We start from the raw sequence: 23,156 nt of genomic DNA on the forward strand, positions 1-23,156 counted from the left end.
TTATTATATGTTGGTTCATTTTTGTATAAGTGAAGATAAGACAGATAGCCACTGCGCTCCTTGTACAATTTGTTCATATTGTAATCCTTCAATATGATCCAATCTCTGGTAAAGGATCTAATAAACCACTGTAAATTAATAAATATAGGCATAGCTAACTTATTTATTATATGTTGGTTCATTTTTGTATAAGTGAAGATAAGACAGATAGCCACTGCGCTCCTTGTACAATTTGTTCATATTGTAATCCTTCAATATGATCCAATCTTCTTAAAGGATCTAATAAACCACTGTAAATTAATAAATATAGGCATAGCTAACCTATTTATTATATGTTGGTTCATTTATGTATAAGTGAAGATAAGACAGATAGCGACTGCGCTCCTTGTACTTCCACATTTTAAAAGATCGCTTTCCTTAATTTGCAAGCCAACGAAAGCTGCTTTTAAAATTAACCCTCTGATTCTCAGCAAAGAGGGTGGACAGAATTTATGTGACAGCCACAGTCAGCTAGCTATAAACACTAAAACACCCAAGTGTGCTTACATTCTTTCTAGTCACGTGACGCGCTCTCCAGACGGCAAACCATCAACGCCATCTTGAGTGTACCACGCGTCCCTTACAGACTGCCATATTTGTGGCTGTCCCATTGTGTACGTGAGTGTTCTTAATACACATCTCCCCCTCGAGAGGAGGAGAGGTCTATTTTTGTCTGGGACACCGGACCCCATAGACACACACACTCACATACCATACGCACACACACACACACACACACACACACACACACACACACACACTGCAAGAGACTTCCCTTTCTCTCTGCGGTGTCTGTGTTAGTCAGTGTGTGTCAAAATTATCAAAGTAATTGATTAGATCAATCTAACTCTTGCTTGTTGACCCTTCCAAATAATATTGCATTAATGCAATTCTTTAACTAAAGGCCTATCATTTTTGTTGTGGTTAAATTACCTTTATCCTTGCTTAATTCTCTAATCAATCTCCCTGTGTTACAGAGACAAAAATGGCTGACGCCTTATCCCAAAATACCAATGTCATGGAATTGGTATGGTCTCTGTCACCTCTAGTGATGATGATTCTTATCACCGGATCATCATACCCTAAGGTCTTTCTTATAAAAGTACTTCATGTGCTAAAATTAATCACAGAATTTGTACTAACAACACTTGATTCAAAACCATTAGAGAAAGCAACGCAGAATTACATTAATGATAATTCTAAAGATTTGAACCAATTTCCCTCTCCAGTTCTCAAAGATAAATGTGATTGCACGTGCCCTTTGACACTGGAAAAGGAATGTTCAAAGCAACCACATTTGGAAGTGGAGGAGGTGCAAAATAAACAGACTACCAATGATAGTTTTATTTCTGCATTAAATATGGTACTGGACACCAACACAAACCTTAAGGTCCAAATGGAAGATATACAAAAATCAATTACCTCTTTTAATGTCGTCACTAAAGAGACAGTAACTCAAATAGCTACATTAAAACAAAGTATTGATTTAATTAAAAGTCAAAAGCATGAAAATGAACAACTTACGATTAAGAGTAACCAACAACAAGAAGATATTATTTTACTTAAGGGACAGATTCCTAAAAAGCCATTACAACTTCCCAGGCTTGAAACAGAATCTGATGAAACTGATATTGAGTTGTTAAGAGATATTCACCTCTTTCGTAAAAGTTATTCAAAAGGATCCACAGGACAACAGATTCCTAAAAAGCCATTAAAACTTCCCAGGCTTGAAACAGAATCTGATCAAATTAATATTGTCGAGTTGTTAAGAGATATTCACCTCTTTCGTAAAAGTTATTCAAAAGGATCCACAGGACGACAGATTCCTAAAAAGCCATTACAACTTCCCAGGCTTGAAACAGAATCTGATGAAACTGATATTGAGTTGTTAAGAGATATTGACCTCTTTCATAAAAGTTATTCAAAAGGATCCACAGGACAACAGATTCCTAAAAAGCCATTAAAACTTCCCAGGCTTGAAACAGAATCTGATCAAATTAATATTGTCGAGTTGTTAAGAGATATTGACCTCTTTCGTAAAGGTTGTTCAAAAGGAACCACAGGACAACAGATTTCTAAAAAGCCATTAAAACTTCCAGCTGTTAATTCTGAGATTCAGACCGGCCAGGCCCCCAAAACAGTCCATGAGGCCTTAGAAGTTTTACCTGACATACCAGATGTTTTACCTGACATCACAGTGTCTCTCCAAAATGTTCCTTTTGAAAATATGACTACCGACAAATTAGACAAAATAGCACATCATATTCCCAGGTTTGAAACAGCATCTGACAATTGCGATATCGTTGGATATTTAAGAAATATTGACTACTTTCTTAAAGGTTATTCAGGTGTAACCACAGACCACAAAATCCAACTGATCGTAATGACCTCTGGTTCTGAGGTACGACGATTTATTGATCGTCAACCGTCCGATGTTGTTGAAAATTATGATGCTCTGTCCCAGAGTCTTATTGGGGAATATCAAGTCCACAAGTCTGAGGGAATATCAGCCGCTCTTTCCTTAAGACAAAAGAAAGGTGAACGTCCTAGCACTTTCTTTAGTCGTTTGCGAAAAGCGTGGTTCTCTAACCAGAACACTATTCAAATGGAAGAAGATCAATCATTTAAATCATTCTTTCTCAATCAACTTGATACAAGCATCAGACCTAGTGTCCGAGACAACACGGACAAGAATATGTCCAGCAGTGAATTAAGAACGGTCGCTGACCGAATTTATAATAATGATCTTATTGAGATGGCTTGGGAAAAGTATACCAACCAGTCTCACCCACAGGGAGGTCCCAGTGACCCTGCAGTTGTGAGCTCACCTGTCCAATCAAGACGGAAAAAGAATGCTTTTCTAAATTCCGATAAACATAGGCCCAACTGTACCCCTGCGGAAAGATCCGTGAACTGGCGACTAAAGTCTGATGCTTGAATGAAGTCTATCCTCTCATGCTAAATTACTAGTGATAGTTCATAAATAAAAAGTAACCAATAGAATAAAACTAAAACCTGTTTTATTATGCTAATCAATACTTGGGATTATAAACTATGGTATTTTTACCCTGTCAAATTGATTCACTGACAAAACATTTTAACTTATATAAACCAGCAAACTATTATGCGTCTGGGCTCCCTATGTCCTCATGATATACCAGAACAGCTGCTGGCATATTATGACATGCATTCCAATTACTCTTAAATTGGGGCTCTTTGCATATACTGTTGTGAATCTCCTTCACAGGAGATATGCTGCTTTATTTTGTTAAAATTAGTCCTTAGACTAGCACTAACCAAGTTAAAGTAACATGGTACTCCCAAATACCACCTTGTTACTCTGTCACTAGAATTAATGCAAAATGAACAGAGTTAACTTTTTTCTGTAACTCTGTTTTACAGACCGCGTGTCAAGGCATCTACCATTGGGGGATGTCCATTTTTTTTTATAAGTTGCTATTGGCTCTCAAGATATCTACCTATCGCCCAAAATAGTCAACTTCATAGAGACCTTAATTGTTGTATTCACTGGTTAATAAGCTAGTAGCCTACCGGGTGGAAACTGATCAACCAGTCAATATTACACTCAATATTAAACTACCTCCTACACTATGCCCCATAGGTCTCAAGTACTGAAATAGCCACCGGCCTGCATGCTGCCTGTACCCCAGCTGGTGCATTTAGTGTAGGAACCCCAAGGAATGAGGGGACATCCTTAGTCCCCTCCCTATAGAAGTTTTGGGAAGAATTCTCAGCTTTGACCCAACCAGTCAACATAATTACTTCCCTTCTTTTCTTTATTTTCTTTCCTTTCTTTTCTTTCTTTTATTCAAAATTAGTGTAGTTCCCCTATACTTCACTCTACACAACTACTGTGAAAATAGGAAATCCCCATTTCCTTATAGGGTAGACCAACACTCAGAATAAAACCCCAGTATTGTTCATAATATACTGCATGCTGTTTTATCCCTTTTTAATAAAGTCTACTTATAATCTCAGGAAGTTTTCATTAATGAAATTAAATTATGGATCAGTAGCATTAGCATACTATAGGCGTAGCATAGAGATATGTTCTTATGCCATGAATTTGCTAACATGATCTATTGCTTCCCTGAGTTCATTCATTGTGCTTTTATCAACTACTTCTTTTCATAATCAAAATATCATCAGTAACCTTTGACCTTTTGATTGTGAAATGGGGGATTTGTAGTAGACGAGGGGTATAAAAGCACAATATTGAGCTATCATATCCAGCTATAACACCTACAGCATTGGATGATCTAATGAACATCAAGTGAGCTCTCTCTCCCATACTGACGTCACGTGCACCCAGTGCATGTAAGTGGAGGAGCCGGACAGTTATAGCCTGCAGAGGAGTCTTCTGACCTATTGACCCTCAAGAATGGTCAGCATGGTTTACTGACCAGATCAGACTGACTGTCTGATCAAAAACTGCCCATGGTAGCAGAATTGTGTGCACAAATGTACACACTCTTACTCAGAACTGTCCAATTCCAGAGGCCTTCATAGGAAATATACATTCTATTGACTTGTTTCCCTACAGACTCAGAGACTCAGTCCCATGGGATACCCTTGTACCATAAAGACTTGATTCCATTCAGTTGGATTAAGTGTCATCGCCACAGATCACACCCTGACTTTGGATATGTCATGTTTGAATGTTGCACTCAATCATAAAAGCATTCATTCACAATTCCTTGATCATCGACTGGAAATATGACATTCACTATACAATAAATGTAATTATTGCAGATTGTGTGTTATGTGAAATCTAAAGCCATGATAAGTGCATGCGTACACCTTTCCCAAAATGAACTTCAAAGATACTTTGCCTCACAACAACATGTTGACAACTTGAAAGGACTTCGCGTCACAAGACATCTCAATGTCTCCATCTTGCAATGAGAGTGACATATGGTAACTGAGCCATGCATTGCACAACGAAGAGAGCTATATAATGAGGAGGCAGATGAAGCCCAGCCAGGATAAGGATAGGATCCAGTATAGGTTAGGATCCAGAGGGATTCAGAGGATCCAGGACCCTGATGGAGGGAGAGGAGAGGAACCAGAAGGAACCAGAAAGAAGGATGTCTGATGAGAGGGTCTTGGCCACATCGCTACACAGACCAACCCCAACGCTCTGACCTGAGCATCCCAGACGATCCCAGGCAATCCAAGGCACTACAACGAGAGGCTCAGGGGTTAATTATTCCAGACGATCCAAACCCCTGCCGCCTGCCACACCACCTCTCTCCCTCAGAAGACAGACGACCCCAGTCTGCCTCTCTCTCAAAGCTCTCAACAAACCAACACTCAGGAAAGTGATGCATTTACATCAAGTTCCTAAGTTCATGGCAAAGAACATTATCTATATCAGATAATTTCATTATCATTTGATTTGTTTCTTAAATTCTATTTGAACCTGCATTAACCTTTGTTTAAGAATTAGTTTGATTATTGTGATCCATTCTACTAAGTTTGTATATAGCTTAGGTATGGAAATAAATTGATTCATATTTTTAAACAAGTCTATTATTTGCTCAAGAGTTGAACTTACTGGTTTTTGACACATGCAAAGTAAAAAGGCTATGTAATGGAAAAAGATCTCTTACCTTCAGATTCCATAGATTTATTGAGATAAAATAATAATTGATTATTTTATAATCTTTTTAATTATTTTATTAGTGGTTTAAACTTAAGGGTTAAATACAAATTAATCTTGTGCTTATTCCTAAGCTCATTTCACTGGTGCCCCTTCTAAAATTCAGATTGATTTGACTCTTAATTTTGAAAACTTATAATTCAGATTTTTGAATAATTAATTCATAATTATGAATTCCACTGATATAAAATCTACAGGATTAAATATATACAACTACTACAGAGCTGACCTATTCTAGGGCTCACCTGGTAGGCTCAGTCCTTGCACAGCTGGCCCAGGGTTCGAATGCGACCTGAGGCTCTTTGCTGCATGTCCTTCCCCATCTGTCTCTCTATCTCTCTCTCTCTCTCTCTCTCTCTCTCTCTCTCTCTCCTTGTTTCCTCACTGAAACTATTTGAATAAAGCATGGAAATGCAGAAAATAAATCTTCATTCAAATTATAGCACATACTATGAGAAGAACAAATCTTCCTCAGGTAGAAGGATGTCCATCAACTGTACATAGAGAGCCACGCAGGGTTACAGTGCATAAACCCCTCATTACAAAGACAAATGCACATCTGAGATTTCAGTGGTGCAGTGAGTTCAGACAGCGGTGCAAAAACCATAGCCACAGAGGTGTGGGGAAAAAGTTGCATGGTCAAATCATTCTTCACTCTATTCTCCACAAGTGGGCGAGTGCATGTGTGGCGTGCACCAAGAGAACAGTGGGGGTTGCTCAATTATGCAGTCGGAAGCATTTTTACAGCATGGCAGTGCAGCTGCAGGAGTCTAGAGGGTCAGTCTGTGTGTCAGTGTGCACGCTGCCAGAAGACCTCAGAAGTATCTCCACTAATTCTTCTTCTTTATATTATTAGTTATGTATAGCCTACTTTTTGCACTATTTATCTTTAAAAAATCACACCCGTGTGAACTGAGTGGTGTAAGGTATTATATAGCCTGATCAGCTCTGACGTAATGAAATCAGCTCTGACATAATGAAATCACACCCGGGTGAACTGGGTGACCGTAGCAACCATGCTCATTTTTTACGCACAGACTAACAAAGCCAGTTGTAGGAGTGGTTTACACCACTCAATAATGAAATCACACCCGGGTGAACTGGGTGACCGTAGCAACCATGCTCATTTTTTACGCACAGACTAACAAAGCCAGTTGTAGGAGTGGTTTACACCACTCAAAAACTTTATCTTTAAACTAGGCTTTGGTCGGCCTAAAACCTCGGTCTGAGATCCACACTATTCCCATGTGGATCTTGAGATCCGCATGATTGGATTTTTATGGCATAGTTTGGGTCCACAATTCACACTGAGAGGGACTGAATCCGTTTCATTGGAACCGTTTCCGAATACGGTTGCCTGGTCCCCGATGGCCATGATTCACATTGCCTGAGATTCAACAACGCACCCGGGTACACTTGCATAACACACTTTGATCCTCCAGATGGCGGTGTGCTTGATGGCTGGCACGCACGGACACTGACCATCAACTCTGCGACATTGTCTCCAATAAATCCAGACACACTGCATTGCATTGCCTCTTTTGGCTCTTTGCCGTTATACTACTTCACTGTCACGCTGCCTGCTATTCACTGTGTCAGTCAGTTCTGTGCTCCAGTGTCGTGTTGATATTAGTTTGCTATGGATTCTACTTTAGCATTATTATTATTTTGTTTTACTTTGGAAATTATGCCAAGCAAAGCCCAAGAGCCACGTGTAGTCCAAGATCAGCGCGTACTGCGGTGCTGCGCTTATAGCAGATTCAACAGGAGACGGGCGGCGTTGAGAAATGCGCTGGTGTTACGCGTTGTGCAGCGTCTGTGTTTTTTTGTTGTTGACGCTTGGCTCGTCGACTAGAGATCATGTCACATTCTAAAAGAAAAACAGTCCACTTCTTTCTTTAGGTATGCATGCATTCACATTGGAACGATCCGTATCTGAATACACTTCAACGGTCCAGAGACCTGCCCCCCATGCGGTCTCGGGGACGGTTGGGATATCCGCTCCCGGGAACGGTACGCATCATTCACATTACCACAACATCTGCCAAGTGGTCCCGAGTGCGCACCCGGGACCATAGTGTGAATCGCCCCTTAGACTCTCTTAGACTTAGAGGAAAGGGTCACTGCAAATCAATAAAACTTTCTTTTGAGTGAATCATTTTTTTATCATTATATGATGATTATCATGATTCTTTTCCCACACCCACAGGTCATGAGGGTGTGTTCTACCACCACCACCATCATCAAATGGGGAATACTTTTGTTCGAAAGGTGTTCCAACCCTCCAGTAGAGTTCCACAGACTAGTAATCTATACAAAGTCACACTGAAGCTTTTGGTTTGTGGCGGCCCAAAACTATTCAAACAGGGAAAGCTTAGGTTGTGGTGTGAGCATAGACATCCGGCTTATACGAGCCCCTATTACAATAGTGTCCCAACTGCATTTTTGCACATAATATTATCATAATATCAGAGGTTACGTGTTTGAATAAATATTATGGAGGTATGTGGATTAATCAATGTAAATGTTCCCACCAAGGATAACATTGTGGGTTGTGTGCCAGGAGAACGTGTCTGAAGCTGTCGGAGAGTGTTTACCTGTAGGTTACAGTAACTATAGAGGCACTTAGAATATGACAGAGAGCATCTCTGTGTATCACGTTGCAGACTGAATAACTAGCAGTTGTTTAAGGGCAAAGGAGGAGACGGGAATCTACCCGGGACAAAAACAAGAGTCTTAACTGCCCCGCTAGCAGCCCCTACAGTTTGTGCTGCTCCTGACAACACATTTTGTGATATCTTGTTTGGGAACAAAGTATTGGACAGACAAGTTGGTTTCATGGCAATCTGCTCCTTAAATTTGAGATATATACTGTATATTGTGTGCCAAGGTGGTGCTAGAGGAAAGACCATGGTGTCACAGAACTCACTGTGGTTTATCATGTGGGGGGAAAGACAGTGGACAAATCTTCAGTGCTTATTTAACTACTTGTAACTTCGTACAATCTCAGGGTTTTACTACGTAACAAATCCCATGGTCAGACAGGCAGTAGTTTTCGACATATCTTGTTTGGGACTATAAGTCCTGGACAGATCAACCAACAGCACCATATCCTTGTGCCTCTCCGCTCGCTGGGGGGGAACGCATTAGTCCGACATCCCGTTAGTTAAGACTCACCCGTGGCTTCTGCATGCGGTTAGGGTTTGGGGATAGGGTTCGTATGGGGCTCTAGTATGGTCGGAATATCGGGTAGTCGGATTTATGGGTGTCTCGCTGACTAAAAGTGCCTATCATCTCTCCACTTGGCTTCTGTCCACCACACCTCTTCCCCTCTTCTCCTTTCCTTTTCTCTCCAAACTCACTGCTGTTCCTTCACACCTCCTCTAACCCTCTCCTCCTCTCTATACATTTGTCTCTTCACCGTGTGTGTGTTCCACACACGCACGCACGCACGCACGCACGCACACACGCACACACACACCATCTCCTTTCCTTTCTCCTTGGCTTCTCTGACTGTGTGTGTTCCCATCCATTCATCACCCAAATTCCCTCACAGAGCATTTAATGCCGACCGGGAGCCACATGAAAGCGCTTGAGCACTCTCCAGCATTTGGTGCATGCATGTCTTTATGTGTGGTGACTGAGTGGTTGTGCGTGCGTGCGTGCGTGCGTGCGTGCGTGCGTGCGTGCGTGCGTGTGTGCGTGTGTGCGTGTGTGTGTGTGTGTGTGTGTGTGTGTGTGTGTGTGTGTGTGTGTGTGTGTGTGTGTGTGTGTGGGCATAACCACTGCCAGAGGGAAATGTGGAATTAAGGACTTCATCTGAAATTACGTCTCTCTCTCTCTCTTAACCGCACACAGGTGTTTAAGCATGGCTGGGCTTGCAGCTAGCTAGCCACACACAGCAGCAAACATCTTATTTGTGTGAAACACTAGATTACTTTCACTGTCTCTGCCCCGGGTGAAAGGCCATTATCACATCATACTGTCTGTAATATCCTAGTGGTTTTCAAAAGATCCCCACTGCCCTCCGGATCACAAACTGATTTCGAAGACTCGGGTAACGAAATGCACTGTTTTTTTAAGCCATTAACCTACTAGCTGCGCATTCAGTATGTTGAGCCTTTCATTGCTCCTATACCTACCTTGCATTACAACATAGCCTACCTATATACAGTAAGCTACGTTAATGCAGCAGACAATAGCTTTAGACCTTTAGTAGTCTACATAGTAAAAAATCACACCCGTGTGAAGGGAGGGGCGCTCTTATCATCTTACATCTTAGGTGATTAAAACAAATAATGTCAAAACAAACATTAAATTCTCTTTATTGTCAATGGGGTTTTTAACACAAACATTAAACCTGTATATAGGAGGGGCTGGCGCCCCTCAAAAATAATCACACTAGTGTGAAGTGAGGGGCGCTCTTATCATCATACATCATCACATTCCGGCTAATCACAATTGGCGTCCTCACTTTTCTGTCCTCATTTTTTTTTGTCCTCACATTCCGTGCTCAGCCAATCAAATCATCACTATGGGGTACACACAAACACACAAAGCTGGGCATAGGAGGGGCTAGCGCCCCTCCTATGCTTGCGATCGAGAAAGGCCGTCATAGGCAGACCTGTATCCCGAGAGAAGACAGACTATGCACCCACTGCACACAAAATGAAGTGGAAACCGAGCTACATTTCCTAACCATCTGTCCATTGTACCAAGACATCAGAGACACATACTTCCCACAGATTACAACCACACACGGAGATTTTGAAAACATGACATGACAAAAAACTCCCATATCTGCTGGGCGAAGTACAACAATGTGCAAACACAGCAGCAAGATTTGTGAGTTGCTGTGATAGGAGAAGGATATCAAATGGAACACAACCACCCTAAAGACTAATCATTGTGTATATTCCTGCACTATACCTGCATCGAGTGATCTTGGTACATAGAAATTGATCTATTGAAGATTCTGACTTTCAAATGTACATAATTTTTGTTTTGATTGTATTGCTGTATTGTTGTATTGTGCTTTCTGCTTTGGCAATGTAAACATATGTTTTCCCATGCCAATAAAGCCCTTTGAATTGAATTCTATAGGGCATGCAGGCTACCTCTTTTTCCCTGCTTAACATATAAGACTACTCCATAAAACATCAGGATGGGCACACACACACAGGCTACATGCCCATGAAATTACATTGGTTTTCAACTTTGCATAGCCTGGTAATACCTATAGTTTTTAGTGTGTGTGTGTGTGTGTGTGTGTGTGTGTGTGTGTGTGTGTGTGTGTGTGTGTGTGTGTGTGTGTGTGTGTGTGTGCATTTCAGGGGGTCAGTCAGATAAGCATGTGTGTGTACTGTGTAGACATACATATACCGGCAGCAAAGTGCATCTACACTGTAGATGCACTTTGCTGCCGGTATATTGGTTGTATGTATGTGGGGGGCGGGGGGGGGGGGGGTTGCATGCATGACTCTGCTCTGAGGTAAGGGCATTCCTGAAGAGCCGCATGTTCGCGTGAGTGTGCGCGCGCACATCACAGTGATAAATCACCTGAGCAGCAGCTCATCATCACATGAAAAACGCACAAACAAACAAAAAAACACCATTAAAACAAGCAGTCACGTCTCTGCTCGCAAAATAGCGTAGATATTTCTTTAATTCAAAGACTTGTAATCACTTTTCAGTCATGCCTATATAGACTGTAATATAGATGAGTGGACGAGATTTGGAATTCCGTTCCGGATAGCATGCTGCATGCACACATAAATAAATGTATTTAATGAATATCCTGCCTGCATGTATATCTGTTTTAATTTTGAATTAAACATGACTGAGGAAATAATGCAATGATTGTTGTCAGGTAGGCTATATGCATTAAAGTGCCTGCTTTAGGCTAAAAAACAAACAACTTACCTTGCAGGATCATAAGCGACGCAGCGAATAGCCTGTAATGCTGAGGAGAGTTCTTTACTGGAGGTTAGAGAGACTGCTGCGAGAAACTATATATTTAACCTTGCTTTTCCTCTTTGCATTTGGCAAATGCAACTGAAATCACGGCTACACCTTGCTTAACCTGGTGGCACTGCATGGCAACAACACTACCTGTAAACCTGACCCCATGCAAGTATCATTTCATCTGCGTGTCTGACTGACAGCGAGAGAGAGAGAGAGAGAGAGAGAGAGTGAGTGAGTGTGAGGGGGGTGGGGGAGAGAGAGGGGGGGGGGGGGGGACTCAGCCGCTCAGGGGTGATTTATACTTTTAGTTAGTTGGGCGTCGGTGTCGCGCCACGCACCGAATAGCGGCCAAGCTCACATTCACCCTCCTAGTGTCGGCTGTCTCCTGGTCACAAGTTCAACGCATCACCGGCACGGCGCAATGCGTTGACTCTGGTCAGTGGTCACGGTGAGCTTACAGATGTTATTTTTGATGTGACAGTGACACGCATATCAAACACGACACGCGCTAAGTATAACAATGATAAATCATCAGCTGCATATGATATTATGATTCATTCCCATGTGTTGTTGTGGTATTCTATTTTCAGAATCAGATGATCGAGAACCTTATTAATTGAGAGAATACAACTAAAGTATAGGATTGGATTGTTTATGATGAATTGAAAACGGTGGACGCTCTTGTAAACAAGTGTAGGCCTAATGCTTTATCGTGTCGTGACGTCCACTCACAGTTAACAGTTTTTGTATTGAGTTGTGCTTGAATGTAGGCTACTGTAATTCTGCAAACTGTTAATAAATTGGCTACTTCAATCAATCAATCAATAAATCAATCAATCAATAAATCAATGCTGTTGTGCCCTTTCCAGGTTGTGATAGATATCCTATTTGTTGGGGAGCCGCCGGTTCGATCACATATTGGATCCTATCATCCAGTAGGCCTAGCTAACGTCAAAAGCAGACATGACAGTTGCATGGTGTAGCTATGGCCTTGTCCAGGACTACTGCTTGACTATTAATAGTCCTACACAAGCTAGACCATATCATTTGTAATTAGGTACAAAGTATAAATGGTGCATCTATATAAGCTACCATTATTGGTCTATAAAAGTCCCCTGATGTCATCAAGTGAATGTCTTAAATAAATTAATAATTAACTTAGTAGAACCATGGTTCCTTCTTCTGATCAACCTGTCTGTAAAATATTTATTCCCAATCTAAAAGTTACAGAAGACCGACCTAATCTTTCTCTGTTTGTCCACGCCTGCCCCCATGTGGTAGCCTACTGCTTTGCGCTTTGCAACTACCAACACAAGCAGTATGATTTCCTAGTTTATCACGAATAATACCGTTATAAATGAATGTGCACCAGGCCAGCCAGGGCAGGACACTGTCCAAAAACCTTCTATAAAAACCCCTGTTTTAATGTCAGTTGAAACTACTAAAGTTTCATCAAAGTAATTTAGTTTGGAGTTCGACAATAAGGGGTCACAGAAAAAAGACAATCATGCTTTCCTTTTATTCTTCTTAAGTTCTTCTTCTCCTTTTTTATTTTGTAGAAAATACGAATAGCCTATAGGCCTAAAAAAATCAGGCATCATATGAAACAAATAATAATCCTAAGGTTAAACATAAAATATAAACAACAAATAAATTAATAGCGCATTTGAAAATTGCTGAAGTATATTAGAATGGGCGGAGCCCGGCGGACGCCCCGGCATATTATGGACAGCCAATGTGAACGTCGATTGTAAAACAGACAGGAAAACCAACCAGTCGGTCGCGAGAGAGGGCGGTCCCTAATGTTACTGTAAGGAAAACCAACCAATGGGTTGCTGGAGAGGGCGGTCACACCGTCACTAATGTTATTGTGGTGAACGACCACTTCCTACTTTGCAGCGTGAGTGGAAAGGGAAAACATAAAGCAGGCAACGACAAGCCATGTATTTATTTGACAGCTATTTTCCTGTCTGTCTGATTGGTGAAGAAGAGTCACTATATCTGCATTCACAGAACGTGAGTTGAAATGGAGTCTACATTTAAAGTGTATTTTCTGCTGATTTGGACCAAACCCGGGGCTCGCGCAGCTCACAAGACTGCATGTGATATCGATTAGAGGTGAGACCCACCCACATAAAAGAGGAACAACAATACATAGAATAACAATGTTGTATTTATATGATATAAATGCAGTTATTTAATACTGTAGGAGATTTACCAGTACCATTACTATGAGATGTACATACATAATTAATACCATCCTGTACGTATCACTGTCTGTATGACATTAAAGGCTGGGCGAGGAGAGAAGGAGCCTGATAGGACGAAGTAACTGGAAACGTTATGTTCTCTATTTATTTTATACCAGTTGTTCCCAAACATTTTTTTTAATTAATATGAATTTGAAATGAATATGGACCCCTTCCCCCCTCCCCTTAGTCAGTCATAAAGTATTAAGTTATTATGGTAGTGAGTAGTTACATTGTGCTGTTCCACTGAGCTGAAGTTTGACCAGCATAAACGTTGTCACATGCCTACATGATTATGAACATATATAACGAGTGAGTGTTATTATAATGCATTATTAGTGCATTATAATGCATTATAGACCTGCATTATAATGCATTATAGACCTTATAATGCATTAAAGATAAACAAGTCTTTTCATCCTTTTCATGGTTTCGTCCTCAAAGTAGCAGTTTTCGTATTGACTTTTGCTTTCGTTTGAAATGTACCCATTCATTCTACATACTGTGAAATAAATGTCAATCAATCAATCAATCAATCAATCAATCAAAGGGTTAACAGTTTTATTTAGCTGGGAGTCATTTAGGTCTAAATTGTTAACCCATTTTGTGCGGGAACCCCTTTTGGTGTTTCATTATGTTATAATTTAGCTATTGAAAAATAGCAGATCTACAAGCTCATAGCGCGCCACCGAGTGGCTTGTAGGTCTGCTATTTTTTAAAAATCGTGAAAATAATTATTTCAGAAAACTGGAGGATTTAGAAGATTCTTTTTTAATTTCGAGGTCAGGCCTAACTTAGGCTAATTAAATTTCCTCCAGGCATTCTAGCTGTGAAGCCTGGAAACACTGATCACCAGCCTTGTGGATGCTAGACTGACTGGCACACCACCGAAACAGGGGGGAAAAACTACATCACTGTGAAGCAAAATTCAACCACTGACCTACTAAGTGTGAAGAAATATGGTGCATGTCTACAACTGCCACCCATTTGCATCACAGCAAATTGTACAGGTCAGTAAAGGTTCTGTCTTGTCCTGTCTGTCTGTCTGTCTGTCTGTCTGTCTGTCTGTCTGTCTGTCTGTCTGTCTGTCTGTCTGTCTGTCTGTCTGTCTGTCTGTCTGTCTGTCCTCTGTCCTGTCCTGTCCTGTCCTGTCCTGTCCTGTCCTGTCCTGGTCGGTCGGTCGGTCGGTTGCTATCCTATCCTAAAATAATCATATTTGAACTGGGGAGTGGGGATCCCCAGCCCCCACCCTGACAAGCACTTGGAATTAGGAGTTGAGGCGTTACATTTTGTTCGATTCGGTTCCACAGATAAATATTGTGAAAATAGCCGATCTACTTGTACATCAGGTATTTTCTTATAGTATTTGACAATTTGGCCAATGTTTGACCAGTGTTATAGTATAGTTTGGCCCGGCTGCAGTCATGTGGGGACGGGGTCCCGACCCACAGGTTGGGAACCAGTGATCTGATGTATTCTTCTCTTCAGGTGGAGCAGGAGCCCGGGCTGGTGTGCTGTGGCGGCGGAGCCCTGTTTGTGGTTGCTTCTGGAGGATGCAAGGTCTGTTTGTCTGTTTCTTTTTTAGATATATATTTTTAACCCTTTTCTGCCTTTATTATTATTATTATTATTATTATTATTATTATTATTATTATTATTAGTAGTAATAGTAGTAGTATTAATGTTATTACTATCATTATTATTTATTAATTTCAATACAAATGTATGAATACAAACAATGCGCACTGATACAGATCCTCCTCATTAAGGCACCTCAATGGCATCATGACCCATGCATGAGATGTTATGTCCTTGGTCAAGGTCACTGATTCATCAAGGTGTTTTTTAAGATGTCTGTCAACCAGACTGATGAATGAAACACAAAACTGAACCAGTACATCTCCATACATGATGTAAAAGAAAAAGCACAGAATTTAATGTAAGTTGTTCTCAAGTCATAATAAACTGAACTACTAAACCAAGGTGGAGGCTTACAATGTGGACCAGGAAGGATGTCCTCTGATATGTCGTTTTGCCACCATGGGCACTGTGAAGAGCATCCACCACAGCAATATAGGTACGTATTTCACTCTGTCACTGTCTCTCTCTGGTGACATTAAACCCTAAACTGCTTGTGCCCACGTCCCGCTTCTGTGGCCAACACGGAAGTGCCTCTCGCCTACAACAACTGCAGACGTTTTTTTGGCCGATAAATTATAGTTTTAGACCGCGACGGATGCACGCCGTCTCAAGGCACCACCGAGCGAGACAAGTTGCCGAGACGAACGTTGGGAAGTTCGATTGACGACTCAGCGCCGTTCGACATTCGAACCAATAGGCACAGAATAGTAAATCATGTTCTGGCGAGAGCGTTTGCCCCGACTGCCACTCAAAGTGGCTACTGGCCAATCACAGCGTGTCCTTGCAAAAGTGCACTGGCCAATCAAAGAGCGTCTTTGCACAAGTGGTATATGGTTTGGGATGACGCGTCTGTCTGTCTTTCTGTCTGTCTCTCTGCCTCTCTTTCTCTCTCTCTCTCTCTCTCTCTCTCTCTCTCTCTCTCTCTCTCTCTCTCTCTCTCTCTCTCTCTCTCGGCAGCAAGAGAATAACTGTTATAACACTGGTAGATTCTGTGTAACAGACTGTTAATTAAGTTAAACACTCTCTGATCTCCTGCCTCTCTCCCCCTTTAGGAGTCACATAGCTTAATAGAAACTAAACTACATGACATGACGTAGTTTGAATGAGTGTTTCAGTGTGCTAGTAGGTGAGAAATGGTGGATTAATATAGTACTAATGTAGTATGCGAGCAAGGGAGAGAATGAAGGAACAAGCTTTGGCCTAACTAGTTTATCCCCTGTTTTTACTGAAGTCTTGTCTTTTCTCTGCACTACCTAGGAGACTACTTGGTAACTATCGAGGAGAAGAACAACGCCACGTACCTTAGAGCGTACACCAACTGGCGGTGTCAGGTAGGCACTGTAATTGTGTAAAATAATGAATAAACGCAGTAGATAAATATACAGTTGGTTATGTGTGAGTGTAGGTTTGTAGGCAGGTGTTTTTTTTATGTTTGTAATATATATTTGTGTATGTAATGCATGTATGTTTGTATTTAAGCATATCTACTGAATGTATTACTGGTATCTTTTTATTTGTATATAGTCTGTTTCTTCAAATTAGGGGAAGTTCTCAATAAGCCTTTTGGCTTCTAACTTCTCCTGCACAATATGTTATATGTATGTATTCTTTTCTTCTGTTTTTAACTTTTCGATGTTCTAATAAATAAAGCATAAACATCTAAAAACCTAATTAAACACCTATATTCTAAATCATCCGACTTGTATCATGGAGGTATGGTTGAACTTTTAACCCATTTAGACCTGAGCTCGATTCTACAAAAAACGTACGCTCTGAAAGAATATCTTTTCAAAGATTCGCGCCACATTTTCAAGGTTTTAAAAAAATAGTAGATCAAGCAAGCTCGTAGCGCGGCACTCGACGCTATTCTATTTAATAGTCCAAGAATTAAGCAAGAAGTCTTGTAAAGTAGCTCTTCCTCAGCTCTGCTATACGACTATCTCTTCTATGTCTGTGTCTTTTCCTCTCTATTAACACAGGCGGAGGAGAAGGCCCGCGTCGGGGTGCGTTTGTTAGGACATCTGTTACGCGGAGCGTCTGTGCGGGGCGGGACTCAGATGGAGATCATTGAGATCCCCATGTCAGTGCGTCCCCTGGCTGTGGCGTGTTGCACGCTAACCGGGGACCTGGTGGTGGGCTGTGCCGCCACCCTGGTGCTGTTCACTTTGAGGAGACAGAACCAGCTGAGCCTGGTAAGGATGGCTTTCTGTACTGGGGAAGGGGGAGGGGTGGTGCAGCAGCGAGAATAGTGTGAGGAAAAGCATTGTTTTCATTCGATGGGGTTAAAAAAAGGGGTCTAATGAGGGCATGAGGTTTGGCTGACATATTGCATTTAAAAAAGTCAAGAGACCATACCAGCATCAATACAAGTCATTGTTTATTCACCATTGCATTTAGCTATTAATGGCTTTATTTGGGGATTTTGTATTAGTTTACATTATCTCCTCCCAAGTCATTGAAATATTACCGAACCTACCAGATTAATTGAGTCAACTGACTCGATACATTGACTGTTTACATTGAATGTACATTTGAATTTTGTTCATAATTCTGTATTTTCTCCCGGGACTATTGTCAGCTAAATCAGTCTGTGCTTTAAAAATGTATTAAAGCTGCACTCTGTAACGTTCATGTCCTACGTGAGATTCGAACCCGGGTCCCCATGCGCAAGTGCTAATATGTTTTACCACTAAGCTTGTTTGACATGTACATATTGTAATGATATATCTTTCTTAATCAGAGCCAACAGAACATTCAACCCCTTTGGCAGAGCTCCCAACAGAACCCAAGTCTGAGCCAAGGTACAGTAGTTCACACAGAGACGGTATAGTATACAGTCTGAATGCTATGGTACGGAACGGAACTGAATGCAGTTGTCAATATTGTTGTTAACACTCCGAGCGCCCAAAGCAGAGGTCTCCGTCCTATCAAATAGTTACGCTCAGCGCCCCGAACGGAGATTAATCAAAAGACGGAACATTAATAATTTCCTAACTGCGCGCACCGCTCTACAGGCTGGGAGCGTCGATTGGGCAACATTCGATGTCATTTCCGGTTGGGACGTCATCCACAGTGGTCCCCCTCCATTGTAATGGATGGGATGAAATATCTTAAAACGTGAATAACTCTTGATCTAAATCAATGCTTCCAATTCTAACCAAAGATTATGTTTTTGACTGTTCATCGCAGTCCCGTCGATTGTCGCGTTAGAAGTAATCAAACCTCCCGTTGTTGTCGATCCCCTCGGGGGTGTTTTGGCTGCGTATATCTATTCTACGTCCTGGCCTACCGACACTGCCCGTCTTGCCCCAATGGTCTCACCAGACTGTCCTCCGAGACGCGAGTGTACATTTCAGAAGGAGAAAAGGAAGAAAGAGTGGGCAGACAAAAGAAAAAGACAGACAAAAGAAAAAGACAAAAAAACGAAAACTATATATACTACTATAAGAAAAAAGGTACCAAGGCACTCTTCTGGTGAAAAAAGTAAAAAGGCCTTTATTGAAGTGGCTAGTTCATAATAGAAGTTTGGCCTGACATGTTGGCCTGAAAGTCTGTACGGAATAAATTGTTCCGTAAAAAGTCCATAGACTTTGGCTGCCACATGATGTGGCTTACATCATAGTGAATGTATTTTGCCATTGACTTTGACATTGACATGGGGGGCACACACAAAGCCACGCGTTGGAGCTCAAAACGGAGATAACCCACACATAGCGGCCAACACGGCCTTCTTCAGGGTGGAATTAGATCCTGTCACTACTGTATATAATTAACAATTATGTTTCTTAAAGGGCCACTCTATATCTCAGCCTACAATAAGGAGGGAGACAGTATCTGATCAAGTACGAGTTAAAGTTTACAGAGAAAGTACAGCTGACTGTCTCATGAGAGTAGCTCTATTTTGGTTTCTCCTCCTAGGTCAGAACTCCAGTCCAACTCCAAACCCGAACATTTCTGTCCTGGACTTTGAACGCTCGGTCATCCTGCATCTTCCTGGACTTATACCTCATCAGGTCTGCTCTCCTCTCCATCTCCTCGCCGTCTCCTCTTCTCGCTCTGTACTTATGAGCAACATTTTGCTCAGAATTGCTGTACATTCTTGGAAGATGTATTTGGTTTTGTCAGGGACAATATTACAAATAGACCTTGCTACATGTTAGCTGCTTTGCTATGGGTTATGCCAACATGTATTCGCCCTCCCTAGGTGTCACTGTGTGGGGCGTTTGTGGCCGTCCAGGCAGAGCTAGAGGTGCTGGTCCTCAGACTAGACGGGACCCCTGACCCCAATAATAAGGAGGAATCCCCAGAAAAGTACCAAAGAGGTAATATCACCTTTATCGCTCTCGGGAGGACCTCGGCAGAGTGCACCTAGCTATTACCCACAGAACACGAGTTAGTAGCTACCCTGGCACACATGGTGTCTTCGTTGTGGATTACTCTAATCATGTTCCAAGGTGTGTTTGAGCCTGACATCCAGGTTAAGTGTTCAACATGGTTGAGAGACTGCAGTATAATTTGTAATGGGCCTGCATGGGCTGTAGTTGCTACCATAGGGCACAATGTGCTTTCCATTTTTTGTACTGTTTTGAAACATCTCTGTTTGTTCGCTCATGCTGACCAAAACCCTTTTGAAATGCCCCCAAGTGACTCAAAACATGTTACATTTGCTAATCAACAGTGTGTGTGTGTGTGTGTGTGTGTGTGTGTGTGTGTGTGTGTGTGTGTGTGTGTGTGTGTGTGTGTGTGTGTGTGTGTGTGTGTGTGTGTGTGTGTGTGTGTGTGTGTGTGTGTGTGTGTGTGTGTGTGTGTGTGCGCACGTGCGCGCACGCATGTGATTCACCAGTAGATTACGTTGAGGACCCACCTGACTTTCTGCTCCTCCCACGACACCAGGAGTTGTTGGGTGACCGAGCCAGAGAGAGCGGCTTATTGGTTACCATGGAAAAAACTGGGCTGGAGGATAAGGGCCAACAATATACACTGTCCTATGTTCTGTACAGGTGTGTCTGTCAGTCAGTATGCTTTGATTAGTGGGAAGTTTTAACATTGTTTATAGTCAGTATTGTATGTGAAATATAAAAGTCCCCAAAGTATTTGTTTTGTTTATGAGATTCATCCTGCCATTGTCTGCTACAGGCGCTTTGCTCCAGACTTCTTTCTGGGCTGCAGTGTGGAGGAGACCAGACTCCACTCCCTACAGCTCCATCCGTTGTTCACTAGTAAGTATAACGTGAATGAGATGTTTTATATACACTGTCATGTGTCTGTATTTATGTTATTTGTGAAATGAGAATTGAATGCACACATGATAATGCCAAAACAAATTCCTATGTGTGGGAATCTGAATCTGAATTATAATTGTCTCCACCAGGCCGAAGGCATGGGGAGAGAGTATGTTTTGCACTCCGTCCGTGTGTGTGTGTGTGTCCGTCCGTCCTTCCTTCCGTCCGTCCGTTACCAGCTAATCTCCGGCACCGTTAACCCGGTCGATGCCAAACTTTGCACACACACTCCCTGGATGCCAACGATGAACCTATGCCCCACATTTTCCAGAACGGCCTGTTATAGCGCCACCATGAGGCAGCTTTTCACATTTTTTACCTAAAACTGCACCGATCTGCGTGAAACGTTGCATGCACACTCCCTAGAGGCCAAGGACAAACCTTTGACCTGCATTTTCCGCATCTGCCTTTTATAGCGCCACCAGGAGGCCGACTTTTGTAAAACACATTTTTTGATATTACTCCTCCAGATTCTGTCCAAAAATCTCACAAATCGTTACACAGTATCTCTATGGTCATGTGCTCAAGTCGGATCTGTCCGATATTTCATATTCCATCCTAATTGGCTATAATTGGCTTTCACAGTTTGCAAGATTGCCCCGTTTTTAACATAAGCCTCAAATCATGAACGCAGCATGCAATTTACGTGAAATCTTTCACACATTTTCTTACTAGGCTGAGGAATATATCCCACCCTTTTCACATTGGCCTGTTATAGCGCCACCAACAGGTTGATTTTGGCAAAACACATTTTTGGAACAAAATGCCTCAAATCATCCAATTGCCATCAAAGGCGTATGAAGAAATGGCACCCTTTTCACATTGGCCTCTTATAGTGCCACCAGGAGGCCATAACCTCCTGTTTAGGCAAAACACATTTCTGTAGATTACTCGTACACATTTTATCCATACATCACACAATTCGGTATACACTATCTCCATAGTCATGTGATCAACACGGATCTGCACCATTTCCCATCTTCCATCCTGATTGGCTAAGATTGGCTTCCAAAGCTCACATGATTGGTCCGTTTCGAACAAAATGCCACAAATCACAAACACAGTGTGCAATTTCCGTGAAATTATACACGCACATTTCCACTAGGCCGAGGACGACATGCCACAAATTTTTTCCCCAAATCAGCCTCACGGTGGCGCTATAACAGGCCAATTCCTGTTTTTAGCTATAACTGCATCGATCTGTATACAACTTATGTATGCGCACTCTCTAGAGGCCATGGAAAAACATTGTCCCTGCATCCCTCCACATCTGCTGGTTATAGCGCCACCATGAGGCCGATTAGTATGTTAGTCGGACAGATTTCATCCAAATGTCACGCAAATCGGTACACATGATCTCTGTAGTCATGTGATCAAGACGAGTCTGTTGGATTTCTCAGATTCTACACTGATTGGCTAACATTGCCTTCCAAAGTTTTCAGGAGTGGCCCATTTTGTACAAAATGCTGCACATGTCCTGCTCATCCAGAATTCTATCCTCATGCTATGAGTGATCTGGCTCTGCATTTCCTCAACAAAATGAAGAAAATTGTTGCAAAAAACTAACAAACAAAAAAACATTAAACAAACGTTTATATTACTCCTAAACATTTTGCCAAACATCTCACACAGTCCTATCCTCCTGGTGGAGACCTGTGCCCAGAAGGGCACTTTTTCTAGTTTTGTTACTGTACCTGAACAATCTCTGAAATATCTCCATGAAATATTTCTCTCTGGTTTTACTGTAATTACAATCCACCCCTTGCTCTTTTTTTCTCCTTTTATCTTGTTCTATCTCTCTGCCGCACCCCCCCCCCCCCTATCTCTCTGTCTTTTCTCTCTCTCTCCCGTGTTTCTTCCCGTAGGTAAGCAGTCAGTATGTGATGAAGAGCCGGCCTGTGTGTTCTGCTTCTTCTCCCTCCCCACCACGGGTTATCTCTACAGTCTGAGGGGCGGAGTCGAGCTGCTCTCGACCTATCAGTACCCAGAGAAGGCCCTGGAGGCGGTGCTTACAAACCAGTTTCTACACGTCATCACCAAGTTAGTATGGTAGAATTAAGCAATATCACACGAGAGGGTGTGGTTTAATTACTTAATTAAATTAGTTAATTACTTCAGTGATGCTTGAGGAACTCGACTACGTCTCGTTCCTGACCGCATCACTGTCGTGGCAATAATCACGTTAAACCACACCCTCGGGTGTAATATTGCAATTATACAACAGTTACCCTTAAAACTAAGAAAATCGCTGAAAAAACATATTTTTTTAATGACAGATGTAGTCACTACGACCACAAA

The 23,156-nt window shown here is 41.8% G+C and overlaps 2 protein-coding genes across 6 annotated transcripts in view; one reads left to right on the top strand and one right to left on the bottom strand.

The window, feature by feature from the left end:
* bcar3 (BCAR3 adaptor protein, NSP family member) overlaps window positions 1-11,860 on the bottom strand; it is a 132,055-nt gene extending 120,195 nt beyond the window's left edge. For both annotated transcript variants that reach the window (XR_013790364.1, XM_079505312.1), the window contains exon 1: window positions 11,645-11,860. The gene's annotated coding sequence lies outside the window, so the exon portion shown is untranslated. The remainder of the gene's footprint in view (window positions 1-11,644) is intronic.
* A 1,701-nt stretch (window positions 11,861-13,561) lies between these two features.
* hps3 (HPS3 biogenesis of lysosomal organelles complex 2 subunit 1) overlaps window positions 13,562-23,156 on the top strand; it is a 27,797-nt gene continuing 18,202 nt past the window's right edge. For 2 of the 4 annotated variants that reach the window (XM_079505307.1, XM_079505310.1), the window contains exons 1-12: window positions 13,572-13,804; window positions 14,754-14,945; window positions 15,424-15,495; window positions 15,919-16,012; window positions 16,834-16,907; window positions 17,556-17,768; window positions 18,317-18,377; window positions 19,495-19,589; window positions 19,781-19,898; window positions 20,420-20,576; window positions 20,713-20,795; window positions 22,724-22,898. In XM_079505307.1, the coding sequence (XP_079361433.1) occupies window positions 14,895-14,945; window positions 15,424-15,495; window positions 15,919-16,012; window positions 16,834-16,907; window positions 17,556-17,768; window positions 18,317-18,377; window positions 19,495-19,589; window positions 19,781-19,898; window positions 20,420-20,576; window positions 20,713-20,795; window positions 22,724-22,898 (1,193 nt within the window). In that variant the 5' untranslated portion in view covers window positions 13,572-13,804; window positions 14,754-14,894. Of the gene's footprint in view, window positions 13,805-14,753; window positions 14,946-15,423; window positions 15,496-15,918; window positions 16,013-16,833; window positions 16,908-17,555; window positions 17,769-18,316; window positions 18,378-19,494; window positions 19,590-19,780; window positions 19,899-20,419; window positions 20,577-20,712; window positions 20,796-22,723; window positions 22,899-23,156 lie in introns of all 4 variants that reach the window. The other 2 variants (XM_079505308.1, XM_079505309.1) reach the window with 2 other exon arrangements.

This window comes from Electrona antarctica (genome assembly GCF_951216825.1).
Source record: "Electrona antarctica genome assembly, chromosome: 7".
In the NCBI taxonomy this organism is placed as follows: domain Eukaryota; kingdom Metazoa; phylum Chordata; class Actinopteri; order Myctophiformes; family Myctophidae; genus Electrona; species Electrona antarctica.